The sequence below is a fragment of the Leucoraja erinacea genome, chromosome 22 (assembly GCF_028641065.1).
Source record: "Leucoraja erinacea ecotype New England chromosome 22, Leri_hhj_1, whole genome shotgun sequence".
Taxonomy (NCBI): Eukaryota; Metazoa; Chordata; class Chondrichthyes; order Rajiformes; family Rajidae; genus Leucoraja; species Leucoraja erinaceus.
Window position 1 is genome coordinate 3,421,001 of NC_073398.1, and position 24,642 is coordinate 3,445,642.

At 41.8% G+C, this 24,642-nt stretch overlaps 1 protein-coding gene across 1 annotated transcript in view; it reads left to right on the forward strand.

Moving 5' to 3' along the window:
- fgd6 (FYVE, RhoGEF and PH domain containing 6) overlaps positions 1 to 24,642 on the forward strand; it is a 78,654-nt gene that overhangs the window by 31,769 nt on the left and 22,243 nt on the right. The window contains exons 9-15 of the mRNA XM_055652778.1: positions 5,944 to 5,994; positions 6,083 to 6,141; positions 6,235 to 6,306; positions 7,622 to 7,690; positions 8,971 to 9,054; positions 11,541 to 11,620; positions 15,988 to 16,087. Coding sequence (XP_055508753.1) covers positions 5,944 to 5,994; positions 6,083 to 6,141; positions 6,235 to 6,306; positions 7,622 to 7,690; positions 8,971 to 9,054; positions 11,541 to 11,620; positions 15,988 to 16,087 — 515 coding nt within the window. The remainder of the gene's footprint in view (positions 1 to 5,943; positions 5,995 to 6,082; positions 6,142 to 6,234; positions 6,307 to 7,621; positions 7,691 to 8,970; positions 9,055 to 11,540; positions 11,621 to 15,987; positions 16,088 to 24,642) is intronic.

Sequence of the window (24,642 nt, forward strand, 5' to 3'; positions counted from 1 at the left end):
ATCAAGATATGTGGAGATGAATTCAGTGGGGCAGACGTAGGTAGAAACAATGGGTCTGCCAGGGCAGTCATGTTTGTGGATTTTGGGAAGAGGATAGAAGCGGGCAGTACGATGCTCGGGAATGGTAAGGTTGGAGGCTGTGGAGAGCAGATCATCAGAGGTGATGAGTTCATAAACTGAGGTCAGCCTACTGACAGGCTGACCTCTACGGTGCTGAGGCCACATGCCAGCCTCCAGACATCTAATGCCGACCCTTGGCCATGACCTTGACCTTTGAACACCAGGCCATCGGCCCCTACACTGTTTCTGAGCTCATCACCTCTGGTGATCTCGCCTCTGGAAACCCTCCTCCACTCAACCTTTTCTGTCAAGGCAATACCTTCCTGTCTATAACCTGCCAAGATATTTCCACTCCTACGATATGGGTTGTCCTTAAATTTAAATGCTTGCAAGGACCAAGTTGTCAAGCTCAGACACCGAGCCCTAAACGTTTCAACCCTTTCTTCCTTTAATTGGGCTCTATGACCAATGTTTGACTTCTTATCCCTCGCACCTCTGTACATGTGTGGCATTCATTGTTTGTTTGATAATGTTCCTATCAATCACCCTTGGAGTTTTTTTGCTATCTTAAAGGTTCTATTGAAATGCAGGCTTTGTTAAATATTTTTATCCAGTAAAGATATATTTATCCAGTTTTCAGCATTGTGTTAAAGTTTGCTGCATCATATGGCCTTGAAGTAAACGCGCATGATTTATTCATGTATAAACATCTCAAGATTATAATAATATACTGGGAGTTAAATTTCATGGTGGTCCATTATGTAAGTGTATTGCTTGAGCATATGTTTCTGTTTATTAGTGTAGTTTAGTTTGAGATACCACGTGGAAACAGGCCCCTCGGACCACCGAATCCGCGCCGACCAGCGTTCCCCCGCACACGAACACTATCCTACGCACACTAGGGACAATTTGCAATTACACCAAGCCAATTAACTTGCAAACCTTTACGTCTTTGGAATGTGGGAGAAAACGGAAGCACCCAGAGAAAACCCATGCGGGACACGAAAATGTACAAACTCCGTACAGTCAGCACCTGTAGTCAGAATCGAGCCCCGGTCTCTGGCGCTGTATGGCAGCAACTCTACCGCTGTGTCACTGTAGTCTTAGTGTCATAGAGCACAGTAACAGGCTCTTTAGCCCACCATGATCATGCTTATCATCATGTAACAATCTATACTAACAACAGCCTCCTCTTGAATGTCACGAAAACTAAGGAGCTGATTGTGGACTTTAGAAGGGCGCAACAACCGAGGACGTACACGCCACAGGGGATAAATGGCACTACTGTGGATAGGGTGAGCAGCTTTAAATACCTGGGAGTCCAAATCACAGATGATCTGACATGGGCACCACACACTGCCACACTGATGAGAAAGGCAGTGCCTTTACCACCTCAGGCAGCTGAGGAAATTCAGTGTCTCACTGAGAATCCTTTAATCCTCTACTCTGGTGCAGTAGAAAGCATCCTGACCGGAAACATCTCAATGTGGTTTGGCAACAGCTCTGCCCAGGACAGGAAGGCTCTGCAGAGAGTAGTGTGTTCGGCCAAACGCACCATGGGAACTACACCCCCCCCCCCCCCCCCCCCCCCCCCCCCCCCCCCCCCCCCCCCCCCCCCCCCCCCCCCCCCCCCCCCCCCCCCCCCCCCCCCCCCCCCCCCCCCCCCCCCCCCCCCCCCCCCCCCCCCCCCCCCCCCCCCCCCCAGGACCTAAACACCAGGAGATGCAGATCCAGAGCCCACAAGATCATGAAGAAACCCTACCACCCCAGCAACGGACTGTTCCAGCTGCTACGGTCAGGCAAGCGCCTCCGTTATCACGCTGCGAAAACAGAGAGTCTCTTCCCACAGGCCATCAGAACTGTAAACTCTGATCTCACCAGGGCATAATTACTGTTGTGTCTTTAAAAAAGATGTAAATACTGGTTCTGTTCTGTTGTTTTGCACAATCCTGCAGGCATTGCCACTTTCATTTCACTGTACCTTGTATGTGTATGTGACAAATAAAGTTGACTTGATGTACTAACCACGGTCAGTAGTTTAATGTGTGATGGGTGTTCAAATGCTCATCTAAATACTTAAACGTTGTGAGAGTCTTTGCCTCCATCACTCCTTCGGGCAAGGCATTTCAGGTTCTAACCAAACTCTGGATAATGCTTTTCCCCTGACCTCTCTAAATGTATTATCCTTTACTCTAAACTACTGTCTCCGATTTAGCTACCTCTGCTGTGGGGAAATATTCCCTTATATCTATCCTAACTACACTATTCATAATTTTGTATATCTCTATCAAGAATACCCTGCCCCCCAAACCCTCTCCCCACTTCATACCAGCCTCCATCACTTAAAGGAAAACAAGCTCATCCTCAACTGAATTCTTAGTGAAACACTACTGCACCCACTCCAGTGAAATTATATGTTTATGTGGGTTGAGTTATATTGGAAATCCACCAATTTGTCAAGGAAAAGAAGAGTAAGCATTTTTATCTACCTTGTGATTGTGCAAACCTTACACACACTCCATTCCATGTAGAATTGTTATGTTTTGCTTTCAGCTAGCAGTAGTATGAGTGATGCAATCAGATTTGTATTATTTTCTCTCACCTGGAAGTAAGGGAGAGTTTTATTCTCATATAACACATCAACAATTTACTTATTGGTTCACTAATGCAGTTTGGAATGCAGTCTTGTTTTCTATTAAAAACTCTGTATGTCAAATCTAAAGCAGTGGCTTGTTTATGCTGCATAGTAGGATGTCTAATTTTCCTTCTCTGGGAGAGCATTGTTACAAAGATACACCTCCTATTCAGCAGGCTATGTGTACGCGGTGCAAGGACCTAGGTTCATTTAAAATCTAGCTTGCATTGTATTGAAGTCATTTTCCATTCTTTGTTAAATCAAAACCATGTTCAACCTCCTCTCCACGCCCAGTTATCTTGCTCTTTGAGTCTATTAAAGCCCAAGGTACTAATTTGCGCAATCATTTTGTTTTTGTACTTGGCTGATAGTGCTTTGATCAAGATTGAAAGTGTAATGTAATTGCAGCTACATTTATATTGATACGTACAGAAGACCAGGTTAATTCCAGGAAACTTTGTAATATAATTAATTACACCTAATAAATGTAAACTAGGTAACGATTACCCCGTCTTTACCTCACCCTGCCAAATGCAAAGTTAAATATTATTTGTAACAATTGTGGGGCAGTCCTTTTCTTTCTGTTGCTGATGAATTAAAACTTCAGATTTGACTGATGAGAAATACAGTGTTGCTACGTAACTGAAGATTTGTATGATGACAATCTGATCTTGGATTAATTACTCAAAGCCACTCTCTTCCTGCAGTAACACTGCCACCTTGTGACTAATCTAAAATGTTTAATTCCCATTAGTATATTCACATTTCATTCCACTTGAAATAATGGAACATTGCTGGGTCTCATGAAACATGAGTTGAGGAATATCTGGATGTAACAAGGGAATTAAGACAAGGAAATTATAAAATATTACAGTATGACAAAATTTAGTTTGTGACCAGCATTTATTTCCGATTTACAGTGACCACCTATTTGATATCCAACTCAAAGCTAAATAGCTATCAACTGCATGTGATTCCTTTACAATCCCCCAATCTACTTGACAGCAATGTCATCAAACATTAATTTGATTTGGCACCTTGCCACACAAGAACAGATTAGGCCTGAAAACTGAAAGCTTGGTTCAATGATTCAATTATATTTTATTGTCATATGTACCTTGGTACAGTGAAATGCTTTGATTTGCATTCAACCCAGCAAACTCATGTAGCAGACCGCACCAAGGCATTATATACCACGTTTTGGTGCCGACAAAGTTCCAAAGAGGTCAATTTGAAGTGTCTAAAAAGAGAAAAGAAAAATATTTAAATTTTGAAGAACAAATAAGTAACCAATAAATAATTAGACAGCAGGTAAGATAGATGTACTTGTACAGTACAATATGTTCTGGTGATAGAGTGGATTTGTGATTGGTTTTCTGTGTCAAGTATAACACAGTATTGCTTAATAAAGCACAATAAAGTTGCACTGTCGGGTGGGAAATATATGCAATTATTTTTTGTACAACAAAACGAGATACAGTGTGGAAACAGGCCCTACGGCCCAGCAAGTCTGTGCCAGCCAGCGATCGATCACATGTAAACAAGTACTATCCTACACATTAGGGATAATTAACAATTACACAATCCAATTAACTCTGTTACTCCAGCACTTTGTATCCTTTTGTGTAAACCAGCATCTGCAATTACTTTTTTCTGCAGATGAAAGATGAAACTGTGAAGGATATTTTTGTGACGGTGTTTACAATTCAATTAGATTTGGCGTAAGGCAGAGATAAATTAGGAATATATAACTACATTTAATTGGTTTACTATCTGTGTGACGACATATTCTCCCTGTTGCCATATGGATTTCTTCCATATGCTCCAGTTTCCTCCCACTTCCAAAACGTGCCTTGGTTGATACATTAATTAGCTACAATAAATTACTTCAAGAGTAGCTGGGTGAGGAGTTGATCGGCAACAAGGAAACAAGTAGGAAATGGGATGAAAAGGTTTTCCCCAAGGGCCAGCACAGAATTGATAAACTTAATGGTCTTTTCCAATGTCATAAACAAATAGAAAATTACTTTCACATATAAATTTTCTCTCTCTGGCATTGTACTTCTCCTTTTCCTTGTTTGTTGCAGGAATTTGTATCTTTCTGGGGTAAGCATTTAAGAATTCCAGGCACTGACATTGTTAATATTCTTTACATTTATTTTGTAATGTAGATATGTCTTCGATGATGCTGTCAAAGCCACCATTTATTGTTTATGGAAACAATATTTTTATTAGTTGTTTTCATAAGTGGGCCTCTATACTGGCTTGTAAGTCGTGGTTGAGATTGAACCTGTTTTTAATTAAATATCCTTTTGGGCGGTCAGCGGTAGAGTTGCTGCCTTACATCGAATGCAGCGCCGGAGACCCAGGTTCGATCTTGACTACTGTCTGCACGGAGTTTGTAAATTCTCCCCGTGATCTGCATGGGTTTTCTCCGAGGACTTCGGTTTCCTCCCGCACTCCAAAGACGTACAGGTTTGTAGGTTAATTGGCTTGGTAAATGTAAAAATTGTCCCTAGTGGGTGTAGGATAGTGTTAATATGCGGGGGTCGTTGGTCGGCGCAGACCCGGTGGGCCGAAGGGCCTATTTCTGTGCTGTATTACTAAACTAAACTAAACTAAATCACTCCCATAAGGATAATTGGATTATAGCCAAGACACAAAAGACTGCAGATGCTTGAATCTGGAGCAAAAACCAAACTAGGAGGAACTTCCATGTTGGTTTTCCCTGAGCCCCATCAACTGTCCATCACTCATTTTCATCTCACTCCCCCTCCCTGTTCCATCTACCAGATACCCACACACCTCACCCACCCGAACCCCTCTCCATCAGCCCTTCATCTCCTTAAAATGTTTCTGGTTACCATCTTCCTTATCAGATTCCATATTTGTAAGTAGACACAAAATGCTGGAGTAACTCGAGGGACAGGTAGCATCTCTGGAGAGAAGGAATAGGTGACGTTTTAGGTCGAGGCCTTTCTTCAGGCTGTAACTTATTTGTAACTTCCCCACTACAAATACTGCTCAACCCACAGAGTCCTTCCAACGGTTTTATTTTACATTGGATACCAGTCATCTAACTTTGCACAAGTTAGAGATTGAACTAAGAATCATTCCTGTTGTGTATGGTTCAGCCATTCCATGGATAAACTCATTCAGCCATCAGGCAAACATATTTGCTGCCCTAACTACAATGAAAATTTACACCTACTTTAAGTCTTAATAAAAATCTTTCTCATATATTGCAGATTATGTAAAGAACCTGTCCAGGGATTGTGCCGATTTCAAAGACACCCAAGGTATGAAATTCATATTAATCATGTCTAGAATTTTTATGAATATCTTATCTTTTGTATACTAATATTGTAAATTATTTATTTCTGTCAGCTGCTCTCGCCATTGTTGTGCAAGTAGCAAACCATGCCAATGACATCATGAAACAAGGGGTAGGTAAACCAGTTTAAATACCATCTGTATTGGTGAATTCCATATGTTTGGTTGCTACAACCTTATAAGTTGTCTATTTTTCTTAATTCTAGGATAATTTCCAGAAGTTGATGCAAATTCAGTATAGCCTCAATGGACAACAGGAGATTGTTCAGCCTGGAAGGGTGATTATTACGGATTCTCAGATGACACTACACATTTGGGAGAATTGATGTGTTTAATATGATAGTCTTTAATATGGTACTAAGAGGATATAGTAATTCTTTCACTAAAACACTAATAATTAAGCTGCCATTTAGAATGTAAAATAAAGGAATGGCAGATGCTGGTTTACAAAAGAAGTGCTGGAATAACTCAGCAGATCAGGCAGCATCTCTGGAGGACATGGATAGGTCATGTTTCGGCTCAAGACCTTTCTTCAGATTGAAGAAGCTCCCTGACCCGAAACGTGTTTGGGAGACCAACAGGATGGATCTGCCATGTGTGCAGAGTTGTCGGCATGTTCTGCTGTGTTGGAACTGTGTTAGCAGCAATATTTGAGCGGTCCTGTTCAACGCCTTGGCTAAACTACACATTGTCCTTGGTTGCTCTATGCTCTTACTTATATATCTTGCAAGGTGACTGCATTCCCTACTTGTTAACTGTTCAGGTTACGAACTGTTCTCAGGTACAGAACCCTGTGGTAAGCTAGGGATGACCGGTAATTAACTTGCAATGTTTCCCAAGTATGTGTAAATGATATTGGTCATTTGCATCCTGAAATGGTACTTAGATCCAGCCATCACAATCACTTCTTCAGAAAGTGTTGACCACCTATCTTTAAATAGGAACAGGTCCTATTTTTTAATTGCAATTTCTTTTGCTTTCAAAATATATTCCTCATTCTGTGGTCTGCTTGTGAATCTGAACTTGTAGGGTTTAAATTATGGTGCAGTGAATTTGACAATAAACATAAATTTGTATTGGTTTAATTGGATATTAGATACCAGTCTGATAACGACTACATTATGATGTTGTTGAATACAATACTTGAACTATTTATTTTCTGATGGTATACTGGGTATTTACAAAGAGAGAAAAAAATCCATGTGTTAAGTACAAATTATTCTAATTAAGACATGTTTATTTTCAAATTGATTTTAAATTAGCTTTCTGTGAATTGTATAATTATTTTGAACAGTGTCCAATAAAGTAATACCAAAAAAATATGATAAGCTTTTACAAATCAAAAAACTCTTTCAATATTTATAATCTCTCAAAGAGTCAGATCTGCTTTTTCTTTTGTTTTAATGGAGATACTAGTAATTTCAAAACTTATTTTCTTATGCTGCACTTCCCATATCTTACTCGTGATAAAAAAAAATGTTTTAATGTTGCCCTAAGCTACTTATGATTTGCAATTATGTATTAAGAGCATTTTTTCCAAAGAAAATTGTTCTGTACATTTTTACATTATCCTATTGTTATCTGATTGTCTAGGTTTTCTTGAAGGAAGGAACCCTGATGAAACTATCCAGAAAGGTTATGCAACCACGAATGTTTTTTTTGGTAATTTCAAATTTAAATCCTTTTAATCAAAGGCAGCAGGCATGCAAAATTTGTTTCTACAAATATCATGAGTTATAGAATGTGTAATTCTGTTCAACTATAAGTAAAATTGAAGATCAATAGACATTAATTTGCTTGAAAGACATCTATAAACTACTCAAGTTATCTAACGTAATTCAATTTGTTAAAAATGTTTACAATACTATTTAAACTTGCCATATTATGTTAGATACTGGTAAAATTCTATTAGATAATCATGGGGTAATAAGAAAAATTGTCATGTCAAAATGACAAGTGCTGGAAATGTTCCTTCAGTTGGATTGTGCAGAATCAATGAGCGAGAGCATGTGTGGCCAGTGATGTCCTTAAAATAGGGAAAAATATAGAATTCCACTCTTTCACAGACCTGCCTGTAATAGGATCAACAAACTCATCAGGAAGGCTGGCTCTGTCCTGGGTGTGGAGTTTGATTCATGGGAGGTGGTCCTGGAGGGGAGGATGCTCCTCAAACTGTGGAGCATCCTGGACAATACAGCTCACCCCCTCCATGACACACTGGTCAACCTGAGGAGCACATTCAGCAACAGACTGGTTCCAACAAGATGCAGGACAAAATGCCACAGGAGATCCTTCTTCCATGTGGCTATCATACTGTACAACTCCTCCCCCTTCTGTCAAGGGGTAGACTGAGACTGTTCCCCCCCCCCCCCCCCCCCCCCCCCCCTCCACAATCTTTGCATATCCCCAATCCTGGACTTTCCACGTCACTTTAATTTTATGGTTGGTGTATGTTGTGGTTTTATGACTATTGGCAGATCAATTTCCCTCCTGGGATAAATAAAGTTCTATCGTATCATACTCTACACACTTCATATTTTTCTCAAAAACTTAGTTTAGATCTAATTTTACTCAGTTCTCACGAAAGATTGTTCACCCAAATGCTTGCTCTCTCCTGTTGCAAATCTCACAAAATAAAATTATTCCATAACATTGATTTGTTTTTGAATTTGTAAATCTATTTGAGTCATTTTGGGCAAAATACAAAATGCTGCAAATACTTAATAGGTCTGGCAGCATCAGAGCAGTGATGAACCAAGTCAGTTTTGAGTTCATGGCCAAGGTTCTGATGCTTTGGTCATCAACCAAAACTCGGTTTATGTCTTCACAAATATTGCCTGACGTAATTTCCAACATATTCATTATTTTGCTTTAGAAATAATTTCTATTTACAAGCTCAAGCTGAGTCTTGGATTTGAATTCTTATATATTTTTATTTATAGCTGAATGATGTATTACTATACACTACACCAGTACAATCTGTGACGTATAAGCTTAACAACATGTTGTCACTAGCAGGCATGAAGGTGAGTTTTTTCCCCTGAGTTTTTTCCTGATATATATATTAAGTAGTTTGAGATGTAAATACAGGACACTGTGAAGTTTTATTTTTAACATGTTGCGTATTTGCTTTTTGATTGTTGCCAAGAGATAATAAGTGGAACAAACTGGTTGTTTTATCAATTCAATGCCTGTGGTCTTAAAGGGGTATTTACTGAGCTCTACATTGTGACTCCGTTGTGAAATAAAATGAATTAATAACAATTGAAAGGAAGGAAAAATCACTTGAACCGCGATACCATTTGGCAGACCTTCGTAACTCTCTAATTTGGAAAGCTATTGTCAATTATTCAGAATTACATTAATAAAGCAAATAAGGATAGTTTAAGTACCAAGGAATGGATATTACAGACTGGGCAATATATAACTACTATTGAAACATGGAAAATACATATTCTGGTGAATCTAGGGCCTGTTAGGTAGAAACATGCAAAAGTTAGTGTATTGAGTAACATTCTAGTTTTGAAAACAAAATTGGTTTTATTATTCAGTCTCATTACTGAATTATTATTTGATGTATTCTGTGCTAAACTAACTAATTGTGAACTACACAATTTCATAGTAATTTGGCCAAAATCATGCACTTCAGTTCAGTTTCTCAAGCACCCAATCGCTTTAATCCTACAGCAGTTGCATTTTGTTTCCCAACAGAGTTGACGTGGAAAAGCTTTTCCCACTGAGAGTAGGGAAGATTCAAACAAGGGGACATGACTTGAGAATTAAGGGACTGAAGTTTAGGGATAACATGATTCTGATTCAGATTCAGATTCAGATTCAATTTTAATTGTCATTGTCAGTGTACAGTACAGAGACCACGAAATGCATTTAGCATCTCCCTTGAAGAGCGACATAGCAAACGATTTGAATAAAAAATAATAAGTGTCCGGGGGGGGGGGTGGTGATTGGCAGTCACCGAGGTACGTTGTTGAGTAGAGTGACAGCCGCCGGAAAGAAGCTGTTCCTCGACCTGCTGGTTCGGCAACGGAGAGACCTGTAGCGCCTCCCGGATGGTAGGAGGGTAAACAGTCCATGGTTGGGGTGAGAGCAGTCCTTGGCGATGCTGAGCGCCCTCCGCAGACAGCGCTTGCTTTGGACAGACTCAATGGAGGGGAGCGTGGAACCGGTGATGCGTTGGGCAATTTTCACCACCCTCTGCAATGCCTTCCGGTCGGAGACAGAGCAGTTGCCATACCATACTGTGATGCAGTTGGTAAGGATGCTCTCGATGGTGCAGCGGTAGAAGTTCACCAGGATCTGAGGAGACAGATGGACCTTCTTCAGTCTCCTCAGGAAGAAGAGACGCTGATGAGCCTTCTTGATCAGAGTAGAGGTATTGTGGGTCCAAGAGAGGTCATCGGAGATGTTGACTCCCAGGAACTTGAAGCTAGAAACACGTTCCACCTCCGTCCCGTTAATGTGGATGGGGGTGTGCGTGCCGCCTCTGGACTTCCTGAAGTCTACAATGAGCTCCTTGGTCTTCTTGGAGTTAAGGGCCAGGTTGTTGTCAGCGCACCATGCTGCTAAGTGCTGGACCTCCTCCCTGTAGGCCAGCTCATCGTTGTTGCTGATGAGGCCAATCACCGTTGTATCATCTGCATACTTGATGATGGTGTTAGTACCATGTACAGGTGTGCAGTCATAGGTGAAGAGGGAGTAGAGGAGGGGGCTCAGCACACAGAGGGGGAACTTCTTTACTCAGAGAGTGGTAGCTGTGTGGAATGAGCTTCCAGTGAAGGTGGTGGAGGCAGGTTCATTTTTATCATTTAAAAATAAATTAGATAGTTATATGGATGGGAAGGGAATGGAGGGTTATGGCCTGAGCGCAGGTATATGGGACTAGGGGAGATTGCGTGTTCGGCACGGACTAGAAGGGTCGAGATGGCCTGTTTCCGTGCTGTAATTGTTTTATGGTTATAATATATGGTTCTCATCAACTCCCTATAGATTATACCACTTAACTACATACCAGTGGAAATTTACAGTTGCCAAATAACTTCCCAACATATACATCTATGGGATAGGGAGGAAGCCAGGGCACCTGGCGGAAACCTATGAAATGCCATTCAGACAGTATCCAAGTACCAAAGGAACTTCAGATGCTGAAGAAGTTATTCTAGCTGTGCCACTGTACTGCCCCATTTCTCCATATTAATAGATGACACTTCTAATAATAGATTGTGATAATCACCAGATGGTACTTGAAGTTGACCCTCAACTTAACCATTGAAAAGGCTTTCAAAAATACTTTCTGTATAGTTGATTAACCAAATGCTATGGTCTCCAATCATGTACTTAGAGTTGGGAATAATGTCCACAGAAACCATAAAATGTGATTACATTTCTAATCCAGTTACTGTAAATGTGATTTCACAGAAATATTGCAGATGTGTGATTTGTGTTCACTTATTTGCAAACAAATTTAAACTTATGATCTATTTTGTTTACTACGTAGGTCAGCAAACCATCTCAAGAGGCCTACCAGAATGAACTGAACATAGAAAGTGTGGAACGATCATTCATTCTGTCAGCAAGGTAATTACACACAGATGTGATTCAGACAGATGTAGCTCACCAATGTTGTACTGAGAGTTATTATGCTTCTCGATTAAGAAGAAATTCTTACGTATTTAGAAAGAAAAAAGATCTTGGCACCTTGATTAATCCAATGGAACAATTTGAGCAGTGCTCAGTGATGATAAAGTAATACAGATGTTGAGGATCTATCAATGGTAGAGCAACACTTCAGTAGCTCTCTCCAATCATTTGTCTGCTTTATCTAACTCGTGGGCCTCTGTAAACGGGCTAATCTGGAACATCAATGGCAAGGAAAACAGTAGAGGATTCAAGGTTAATCCCTCAGGCAATACACGTTACCCTCACTGATGCAAGGTTTTCACAATAAACACCTTTTACAACACATCCACCAGATGTTCTGCTATTATGTCTATGTGTAGGTTTTTATTAATTAATTTTTGTAGACTGTCTCCTCTGACTATATCCATTTTTTGCATATTATTGCTGATAAGATAGAAGCAAAGGTGGCAATGGAAAAAAACAAGGTCCTAAACAATTTATGGTTACCTGTCATACATACTCTTCCGTTCTAGCTTATAGGATGGATTGATGATTGCAAATGTTATACATTTTTTGTTCTATCTAGCTTATATTTTCCTCATTAACAAGGAATATCCTGTTCCTTACCATACTTGATCTTTATCTGACTGGCAGAAGCTACATGCCGTGTTACTTCTAACTTTACAATCACCTGATCGCCACAGGTTGACTTTCTATATTCTTTCCAGAAAATTAATTTGCAAAATTGTGAGCGCAAACCCAAAGAACATGGAATCTTTGTCATGCAAAGTCAAGGACGAAACCCAGGAGATTTATTAAATAATGGCAGCTAATTGACTCCCAAAATTAAATTACTGATATCTGTACTGCCTTAAAAAACAGATTCTGGTTTACAAAAATGGACAAAGTGCTAGAGCAACTCAATGGTCAGGCAGCATCTCTAGAGAACATGGATAGATGTATTTCCGTTTGGGCCCCTTCCGACTGATTGTGGGGAAAAAGTTGGGGGAGAGAAATCATCTACATTATCTACAAGAAATCTTCTGTTGCTTTTACCTTTGCCATTTTCCCCAGAATTTGTCTGCTCCCATTTCTCAGTTCCACATTGTTCCAAAGTTGCCAATAAACATAGGATTTTTCACCTCTACACGGAAGACACTCAGATCCGACCTGATCATGTCTATTGGATGCTCTGATTGTCTCTGATGCTTAACTGATATCCACCATCAACAAGATGAAACTTCCTCTAACTAAATGTTGCCAGGTCGAAAAAGAACCTGCCAGTTTCTTTAAGCCACGTTACAAACTCCATCCCCAACTCTCCTCCTCCTCTAACACAGCAACCATCTGAAACTCAACAGACTATTTCCAACCCTGCTACCGTATTTGACCCTGCAATGGGCTTGAACCTACTTGTGCTCTCCCTAAGAATGTCTATTTTTACTTCTGTAACCTATCAGACTCTTCTGCTGTCAGAGGTCGTTCATTGCTGAAATCCCCTTTCATAGACTTTTTATCTCTAGCTGTTCCTTTCTAATATATCCCTAGCCAATTTCTTTGTACCTTTTTCAAAATTAGGTCATCAAAAATCTTATGGCCCTTGACCTAAAATGGACTAAGTTGCCTTTCACCATCTATTCTGTGCTCGCTGATTTACAGCAAAGGCTTGTTAAATTCTCATTTTAGCTTTCAAAGAACTCCAAGGCCTCTATATTCCATATCTTTGGAATTTCCCGCAGCTCTACAACCATGAGATATCTAAAGTTATCCCATTCAGACCTCTTAATCATTTGCTCCATCAAGGCCAAATTATTCCTCAGGATGTGATTAATCCTCTGCTGTGCTCTGATATCTTACAACAGAAAGCTAGGATACAATTCCCTTCCTTATCGGTGGTAGTAGCATGTCAGAAATTAAAAATGTGCAGAAACAGTTGAAGGAGAAGCAAAGTCTGGAGGTGATCTTTTTGATGAAGATATTCTATCAATGTATAATCAGTTCAAAATGCCTTGGAAAGGGGTTGGAAAACTTCAAATAAGGCACAAAACATGGTCTTCCAGGCACATTGATTGCTTTATGCTTCCAAGACCTGGACTACAAACAGCAGGCCAGTAACAATCTCTGCAAAATCCAACACATTTGCAAGGATTAGTGTACTGATTGTGAACTAGTTGTCTACCAATTAGTGTATCATGTCCTCTCCCAGGCCAATATCCCCAGCATCAGCCAGTTACTCTCAATCAGCTCTAGTGGGAGGCCACCATAACTCCAAGATAGATGTGTGAAGAGATTACCTGATGGACAGAGAAAAAGATTCGGGAACAAATCCTGGAAGAAATTAATCTCCATTGACTCTTGGGAATCCCTGTCCCCTAAGCTCCCAAAATGGAGGAGGAGCATACAGAATGGTATTGAGAATCTGGGCCCCAGCTATCCCTGCCTCTTTGTAGGGTACGTCGAACAATCACTGTTCCAGGCGTACACTGGCCCTATCCCTGAACTCTACCTCCGCTACATTGTAACTGCATCGGTGCTACCTCCTGCACCCATGCAGAACTCACTGACTTCATCAACTTCACGACTAATTTCCATCCTGCACTCAAATTCACTTGGACCATCTCTGACATCTCCCTATCGTTTCTAGATCTCACCGTCTCCATCACAGGAGACAGACTATTGACTGACATCTATTACAAACCTACTGACTCCCATAGCTATCTAGACTACACTTCTTCCCATCATGCTTCCTGTAAAGGCTCTATCCCCTACTCCCAATTCCTCCGTCTGCGCCGCATCTGCGCCCATGATGTTCCATACCAGGCATTGGAGATGTCCTCATTCTTTAGGAAATGGGGGTTCCCCTCTTCCATAATAGATGAGGCTCTCACTAGGACCTCCTAGTGAGAGCCTTTAGGAGATCCTAGGAATGATATCCCGCAGCTCGGCTCTTGCTCCCCCTCCCCCCATTCATAACAAGGACAGAGTCCCCCTTGTCCTCACCTTCCACCCGATCAGCTGTTGCATGCAGCATATAATCCTCCAAAACATTTTTACCACCTCCAACGGGATCCCACCACTGGCCATATCTTCCAATCTCCACCCCTTTCTGCTTTCGGCAGGGACCATTCCTTCCGCAATTCCCTGGTCAACTCGTCCCTTCCCACCCAAACCACCCCCTCCCCAGGTACTGCAGGAGATGCAACCGTCCCTTTACCTCCCCCCTCGACTCCATCCAAAGACCCCGACAGCCTTTCCAGGTGAGGCAGAGGTTCACTTGCACCTTGTCCAACCTTATCTACTGTATCTGCTGTTCCAGGTGTCAACTCCTGTACATTGGCAAGACCAAGCGCAGGCTCGGCGATTGTTTTACTGAACACGTTCGCTCAGTTCGACTTAACCTACCTGATCTCCCGGTTGCTCAGCATTTTAACTCCTCCTCCCATTCCAAATCTGACCTGTCCATTGTCAGAGTGAGGCTCAGCGCAAATTGGAGGAACAGCACCTCATATTTCGCTTGGGCAGCTTACACCCCAGCGGTATGAACATTGACTTCTCTACCTTCAAATAGCCCTTGCTTTCTCTCTATTCATCCCCATCCCCTTCCCCTTCCCAGTTCTCCCACCAGTCTTACTGTCTCCGACTACATTCTATCTCTGTCCCGCCCACTTCCCTGACATCAGTCTGAAGAAGGGTCTCGACCCGAAACGTCACCTATACCTTCTCCCCAGAGATGCTGCCTCACCCGCTGAGTTACTCCAGCATTTTGTGTCTACCTTCGATTTAAACCAGCATCTGCAGTTCTTTCCTACACATTTTGCCCAAAATAGACAGCAGGAGGAGTGCACCACATTACAATATATAGTCCATCTATGGATGAGTTTATATTTCCCATGTAGAAGCAAAGAACTGCACATGCTGGTTAATACACCAATGGGCACAAAATGATGAAGTAACTCAGGCGGACTGGCGAACTTGGATCGGTGAAGAAGAGTCCAGACCCAAAATGTCACTCATCCGTGTTCTCCAGCGATGCTGCCTGACCCGCTGAGTTAATCCAATACTTTGTCTCTTGTTTCTCCATTCCTGTTAACCCATTCCAGTAATATAATTTTAAGAGAAAACCTCTGTGTTTCACAAACAGCGATAACTGTACCACTAGGCTGCCTTTAAATTGAGCCCTTCTGGTTGCGTTCAAAGTAGAAAGTGCTAACCACTTGTGCTATCTCTGGTTAATTCACATTGACTTAAAACTCTATTACTTTAAATTTCATTTGACATGAAGTAATTTTAAGCTAGTTCCTAACTTTGGCCCTTTCAAAATTCAGTTCAGCCGCAGAAAGGGATGAATGGTTAAAAGCTATTTCGAAGGCCATTGAGGAATATACGAAAAAAAGGATAACATTCACTGCCAGTAAAAGCCTTGAGGTAAGAAGATGTTTAAAAGTCTCAGTCTGAGTAAACAGGTAAAGCAAGACACTTGGGATACTTTGTCTCTGGTTGACTTTTGTCAAACAGTGGAGAATATCTTTTAGAAAAGTTGGCATGGTAATTGTTGATAGAAATGAGAATATTAAATAGTGAACAAGTGACTATTTAATCTAGATGTCACTGTTTTCAATTGAACTTTGTTTAATTTAACCAGTAATGATTGGATATCCTCATTGCACAAACTAATCTCAGCTAACACTGTTATCTTGTGCTTATCCCTGTTTGTGATCAGATGTTTTGAGATTTTAATAATAGTTTCTGTTGTGCAGGTTAATTTTTCAAAGAAAATTGTGTTTCAAAGAATCTTATGGTTAAAGTTTGATAATTTAATATATTAGTAATATATAAAATGTAATTATATATATATATATATATATATATATATATATATATATATATATATATATATATATATATATATATATATATATATATATATATATTTAATATATATGCAATGCAATCTTTGTAGCCAGCATTATAACATACAACGTTATAGATGAGAGATCATTCGAAAACAGTATAACTGATGGGAACGGAAGAATTTCAAAGGATGCCTTGCCTGGTCAATTTTAATTGATTCAAAGTTCTTATTGGGGCTGTATTTGCTTTCACTGCAAATTACACTATCTTTGACTTATCTGAAACCCATACGGGTAGCTTAATCTTAACCAAAAGTAATTCATTTAATAATAACATAGGGCAGCATAGTGGCGCAGCGGTAGAGTTGCTGCCTCATTGTGCCAAAGACCCGGGTTCGAACCTGACTATGGGTGCTGTCTGTACGTAGTTTGTACGTTCTCCCTGTGTCCATGTGGGTTCTCTCCCGGTGCTCCAGTTCCTCCCACATTCCAAAGACATACAGGTTTGTAGGTTAATTGACTTTGGTAAAAATTGTAAATTGTCCCTAGTATATAGGATAATGCTAGTGTATGGGGATCGCTGGTTAGCATGGACTCGGTGGGTCAAAGGGCCTGTTTCCGTGCTGTATCACTAAACTAAATGTTGATAATACTGATTTTGTTTCTTCTCATCCATCCTGTCGCATAAAGATGACAGATTGGTGTAGTGCAGGGAAACGTGTTAGCCAATTTATGCCTTATTACATATAGAATAGAATGCAATTTATTGTCATTCAAACCTAGGTTTGAACGAAATATCATTTCTACAGTTTTTTACATTACAAAACAATCCAAGACCCACACTTAACACAGTTTACATAAACATCCATCATAGTGAGTCTCCAACATCTCCTCACTGTGATGGAAGGCAAAGTCTTTATCTCTTCCCTTTGTTCCTTCTCCCGTGGTTCAGCAGTCCAACTGCAGTGTCGAGGTGAACTGGGGCTCTGATGTTAAAGCCCCTGACGGGCGATGGTAAGTCCTGAGGCCGTTTAAGCCACGCCGGGCGATGTTAGGCCCCGGCTCCATGTCCTTAAACCCGCGATTCCAGCGGGAGAAGTCGCCGTTGCGGAGCTCGGAAAAGCGGTCTCCCACCAGGGACCTGCGAGCTCCCGATGTTCCCGTCCACCGGGTCTGCGGCCGGTGCCTCCGAACTCCAAAAGTCGGGTCGCAGCCGCGCGCCACCACAGCTCTTCCCGCTCCGAAGTTGGCCAGCTCCGCGATGTCAGTTCCGCAGGCTCTGCAACTGGAGCCCTCAGGTTAGTCCCGGCCGGAGGTCGCCGCCGGCTCCACGATGTTAGGCCCAACGACATCCGAGACCCGACAGGGAATAGTCGGGTCCCCGCACAGGGAAGAGATTTAAAACGGTTTCCCCCACAGCCCCCCCCACCACCCCCCACATATACACAGCTAAAAAAAAAATAAAAACTAACTCAAGACATACATTTAACAAGACAAAAATAAAAAAAGACAGACGACTGTAGTCGAGCCGCTGCCGTTAGGCGCCGCCACTAACACCAACATTGGGATAAATTCTAGGTAAATTAATGTAATGTTCACTGAGAAAAGGATTTGGCCATGATTTTGGGAGGACTCTTCTGCCCTTGGATGTCTTTAATAAATAAGGTGGTCAATCAAGCCTCCAATTTATCACCTCAATTGAAAGGTAATAGCTCAGAACCATACACTGAAACCTTGAATATGTTCATTTTATGAGTATATGTGCAATGAAGTAAGTTCAGTATTGGTGTTCATAAGCAAAAATAAAACTACCTTGAATTGTAGCTTGTAAATGGTTCGGAATTTATTTGTACAGAAGTAACGGGAGTGATGGTCAGGATGTAACAGTCTGTGTGACCCTCGGTCATTACTAAGGCATCAATTATTTATCATTTATGTAAATAGGGCAGATAATTCATAAAACATGCAGGTCCAGTTAACACGAGGTTATATGTGCTGGATCAGTGTGGAGGTAACCCTTGCATAAACTGGCTAGCAGTACCCACCTTTGTGCACGAACGTGATCTGAATGATGAAAGCGGTTGAGCTCATCCTCCATATCTGAACAGCAACAAAGCCTTGGGAGAGTCAGGAGTGTTTAATTGTCATCTGTACAGATAACAGAACAATGAAATCCTTACTAGCTGTAGCTTACCAGACCCGTAAACACAAAACACAGATAATATGTAATAATCAGGGTACAATAAATAAATATCCGTAATACTGGGTAACCATAATTGTGCAAAAAACGAAGTCCGTAATACAACCAAACACTCAGTCCAAAGAAGATAATTGTGCCGAGATTAGTGTTGTGCAGTGTTCAAGAGCCTGATTGTTGCTGGGAAGAAGCTGTTCTTGAACCTGGTGATCACCGTTTTCAGCTGCTGTACCTTCTTTCCGATGACAGTAGCGAAATGAGAGCGTGATCAGGATGAAGTGGATCTTTTGATGATATTGGCTGCAATTTTGAGGCAGCTGCGGATCCCTTTTATGTTGGGGAGGTCAGTACTTGTGACAGATCGGGCAATGCCTTTAACATATCCCAAAGCCCCAGTTTCAGAATGTCAAGATGTTGTTTCAACAACTGTTGAAGGTCTTCGAAGTATTACATTTCAGATTATTAGTAAGATTTAGACAGAGTCATGGAGAGATGCAACATGGAAAATGGAGACACAGCCCACTGGGCTTCCACATCAACCGTCAAATGTTTTGTATTCTTCCACCTTCTTATCACATCCCCTCAGATTCTACCACTCACCTCCACCCTGGGGACTAACTAAATTGCCAATCTGCACATCTTTGAGGCAAGGGAGGAAACTGGTGTTCCCAGGGGAAAACCATGCTCTTTAAAAAACAGGGGCTTAAAGTATATAAAATATTTTGAATTTCTAAATAATAATTGATTAATACCTCCAGAGACCTGGCAGTTAATTAAAACTATTATGATAAATAAAGTAACCGAACGGCCACACTTACACACATTACTGGTTTACTACACCCTTCTGCTTAGTTAGAAGATGGAACCCAAAGATCCACAAACCTGTCTTCATCGACAGGTTGGCAATGGAGTGGGTCAACAACTTCAAGTTCCTGTGCGTGCATATATCTGAAGATCAGTCCTGACCCCAGTACATCAATACAATCATCATTGCCTCTACTTCCTTGGAAATTTCAGGACATTCAGTATGTCGACAAAACCTCTCTTGAACTTCTCCAGGTATACGGTGAAGAACATGTTGATTGGTTGCATCACGGCGTGGTTACGCCACAGAATGCCCAGGAATGAGGGAGATTACAAAAAGTTGTGAACTTTGCCCAGTGCATCACGTTTACTCACTTCCCTACCATGGAAGGAATCAATAGGAAGCACTGCCTCAAAAAAGCAGCTAGCATCAACAAATATCCTCGCCACCTTCTACTTTTGCATAAACCATTGAAAAGAATGTTTAGGTCTGAAAACTATGACCACCAGGTTCGAGAATAGTTTCTTTCCAGCACCCATTAGGCTCTTGAATACTGTAAAATAGAAGCTAAGCTATGGACTATGGTCTTCAGATGCATTAAAGATTTGGGGCGATTTTTCACTAGTAATTTTTTTTTGCAGTTATTAATTTTTTTTAAAATTATATCTTATCTATGAGGAGTGAATTTGCAGGCCTGTTATGGTATGCAAGAATTTCATTGTTCTGTTGTCAGTACACATGGCAATTAAGCATTCTTGACTCTTGGTATGGTGGGTGCAATAGTACAACTGGAAATTTAACTTCGGAGTCACGTGAGTGACTACGTAAAGGACCCCACCAGGACGCATGCGTGACATATTGCTACACGCATTGCGAAACGTCAGGCACGGTGGAACGACGTTCCCCCGCAGCGGCAGTTTAAAAGCCGGAACTTGCAGGTAAGAGTTTACTCTGCGGTCTTTTTTTGTTCCCTATACCAACTTACAGGTGGGGAACATGGACAAATCAAAGAGAACAAGGGCTGCGACAAAGCTGGTGAGGGAGGACCGCGGAGTAGCGGGCAGCCAGCAGCAGCCAGTGGCACCTGGATCACCGATAATGGGATCAGCTGTGCCCCGATGTTGCCTCCGCACCAGCCAGATCCACGCGGCCGAGCGGTAAGGCAAGACAGAAAACAAACAAAGTCGTGGACACAGAGGAGTCCGACTTTGAGCAACCGCGGGCGGCCAGCGACCGTGAGCGCTGGAGCCGGATATAGTGGTGTGTGGAGCATTTGCTCCAACGTGACAGGCTCCGGGAGATGGAGTCGGGTCACAGTGGGCTCTATGGCAAACCCACAGCAGTACCTCTTGAAGGGCTGCACAGTGCTTCTACCTCATCAGAGGGGAGCACTGCGGGTCAGTTCTGGGCTGATCTGGAAGAGGGGTTCGCAGAAGAAAAGTCAAGTGTGCAGGGGGTGCAGGAACGAGAAAAACCTACTGGACATGGTGTCCAACTTCATACAGCCAGACCAGACTGGCCAAAACATAGAAACATAGAAATTAGGTGCAGGAGTAGGCCATTCGGCCCTTCGAGCCTGCACCGCCATTCAATATGATCATGGCTGATCATCCAACTCAGTATCCCGTACCTGCCTTCTCTCCATACCCCCTGATCCCCTTAGCCACAAGGGCCACATCTAACTCCCTCTTAAATATAGCCAATGAACTGGCCTCAACTACCCTCTGTGGCAGAGAGTTCCAGAGATTCACCACTCTCTGCGTGAAAAAGTTCTTCTCATCTCGGTTTTAAAGGATTTCCCCCTTATCCTTAAGCTCTGACCCCTTGTCCTGGACTTCCCTACCATCGGGAACAATCTTCCTGCATCTAGCCTGTCCAACCCCTTAAGAATTTTGTAAGTTTCTATAAGATCCCCTCTCAATCTTCTAAATTCTAGAGAGTATAAACCAAGTCTATCCAGTCTTTCTTCATAAGACAGTCCTGACATCCCAGGAATCAGTCTGGTGAACCGTCTCTGCACTCCCTCTATGGCAAAAACCTGGAGCAAAAGCTAGCTGCCAGTATAGACTATATGTCTCTCAACCAGTTACAAGAACAGGCTGTACTGGACACCACATCAAGACACCTGGCACCGGGCAACTGCATATCCCTGAATGTTCCAGTAGTAAACACCTGTATATGGAACACATTGGAATAGGAGTCAGAAGTATGGATGTCAAACTACAAAAAGTATTGAAACTCCTAACAGCAGGGATAACAGCATTTGCCCGCACAGTGGATGACAAGGACATGTCCCAGGACCAACAAGATGCACTGGCACTGCTTTGCAACACTCAATATGAGATAAATAACATCAGGAAGAGTGCCATCCAACCCACATTAAATCCAAAATTCGCGGGTCTGTGCAAACCTGGGAACATAAAACCACCGATACTGCTATTTGGAGGCAACCTATCGAAGCAAGCCAAGGAGCTCGATGAGGAAGCAAAAACCCTGGGACTAATAAAAACCCTGGGACTCCATCAAAAACCCACTACAACCATAGACAGCACCCCTACGCACCCACCAGTAGAGCAAGACCGACTGGTGAAAGCTCGAAGGCCCGGTACACAAAACATGAGTCTTTTTTAGGTCATGGCCCAGGCCGGCCTTCTTGGAAGATACGCGGACCTCCAACGCCAACCAAACCACAAATCCAGACACCAGCACATCAACATCAGCGAAGAACTTATAAAAAGAAGTAAACCTGCCACTGGTAACCATGGAGGTAGGTGGGTCTGGTTCTCTACAAAATACAGGGAGCATGGAGGTTGGGGGGAGATTACACTACTTTCTGAATGCATGGAGCACGTTAACAACCGATACTTACATTTTAAGCAGTATCCAGGGATATACAATAGAATTTATACACAAGTGCAGCCCTCCAGTTCAACATATATTGAACCGAATGTTCGTACTTTCTGGTAAAGAAAAATCGGAGGCGCACGCTGAACTGGAACCGCTTTACGCAAAAGGTGTAATTGAAAAAACTCAACACGAACCACTAGAATTCGTGTCCAATATATTTACCAAAAACAAAAAAGATGGTGGTTGTCGCATCATCATAGATCTGACCAAATTGAATACATTTGTACAATATATTAATTTCAAAATGTAAACCTTTGTTACTGCTAAACAATTAATTTCCAAAGGTTAATTCATGGCCAGCATCGATTTAAAAGATGCTTACTATTCAGTGCCTATACGAGGTGACCACAGATGTTACTTAAAATTCAACTGGATGGGACAGCTCTGGCAGTATAAAGCACTACCAAATGGGTTATCATCAGTCCCCAGACTGTTCACCAAAATTTTGAAACCAGCCCTAGCGTTTCTACGGAAACGAAAACACATGCTCACGGCATATCTAGATGACATACATATTGTGGGCAAAACTTTGGAATTGGCCAAACAAACTAACAGCCACAAAACAGTTATTTGAAAAACTGGGGTTTATTATCCATCCAGTCAAATCTAAACTAACGCCTTCCACTACTGTGGACTATTTGGAGTTCACCATTGACTCAGTTCACATGTCGGTGACTTTGCCTAAGGGAAAGGCTACAGATTTAATAGAGGCTTGCAATAACCTCATTGACATCAGCAAACCATCCATCAGATTGGTAGCAAAGGTAATTGGCAAAATGGTGGCTGCTTTTCCAGCCACACAATTTGGACCTTTACATTACCGAAACTTACAGAGAGCAAAAATACAAGTACTCAAAATCAATGCAGGTTACTTTGACAGACCTATGAAGCTACCAATCAAAGCTAAAATGGAACTAAAATGGTGGATAGATAACATCTGACTTTGTTCCAATCCAATCATTGTCAGTAACCCTTCTATGGTACTACAAACTGATGCCAGTGCACTTGGGTGGGGTGCCACCAATTCCATCACCAGCTGTGGAGGTAGATGGACTGCTCAGGAGGCATCATCTGCGTCTGGTATTTTGGTAGTACCCGATTGGCCTACTCAACCATGGTTCCCAGTGGTACTAAACATGGTATTAGAACCATGTATCACCATCCCACATAGACCAGATTTATTGCTTCATCTCGTAACAAGGGATAGCCACCCATGCCATCAACATTTGAATTTATTAATTTGTAGAGTTTAAAAACACCACTACTACAGCTGGGACTGACGGACCAAACAGTGAACATGATCTCGGTGGCCCAAAGACAGTCCACCAAAAAACAGTATCTGGTCTATATCAGGAAGTGGGAGATGTATTGTCACAAAAACAACATCACCTACAGATGAACATCCCATCTGTTCTGGAATATCTGGCAGGCCTCCATTATGATGAGGGGCTCAGTTATAGTGTCATCAACTGCGCCAGAAGTGCCCTATCAACTTACCTATGGCAAGGGACTCTGTTGGGACTCACCCACTGGTAACAAAACTTATGAGGGGAATTTTTAATACCAATCCCCCAAGAACCAGGTACTCCCAAATATGGGGTGTGAGTGTTGTCCTGAAGATGCTCAGGAATTGGTCTCCAGCAACAGCTCTGTCTCTACACAGACTGACATTAAAAACAGTCATGCTAATGGCATTGGTCACGGCACAAGGGTACAGTCATTACATAAACTAAGACTGGACAACATGACTTCTACATCTGAAAATATTACGTTTCATATTTATGAATTAGTAAAGCAGAACAGACAGGGATCAGCAGGCCTCAATATAGAATTTAGGTCTTACCCAACAGATGATCGTCTCTGTATAGTAAGACATTTGTCGTTATACATGGAGAAAACGAAAATCATCAGAGGCAATGAGAAGGCACTTTTAGTCAGCCATAAGCAACCACACAAAAGAGTGATGGTCCAGACCATCTCAAGATGGCTGAAACAGGTGCTAACACAGGCTGGGGTGGATACTAATATTTTTTAATCTCATTCCACCAGGGCTGCAGCTACATCGGCAGCGATGCAGTTGGATGTACCAATGGACCAAATCCTCAAGGCAGCAGGATGGTCAGGGGAAAAAAACATTTCAACTATTTTATCATAAACCAGTCATGAAACCTGGAACGTTTGCAGAAACAATTTTAAGTTCTGTAAATTAATTTACCCCATA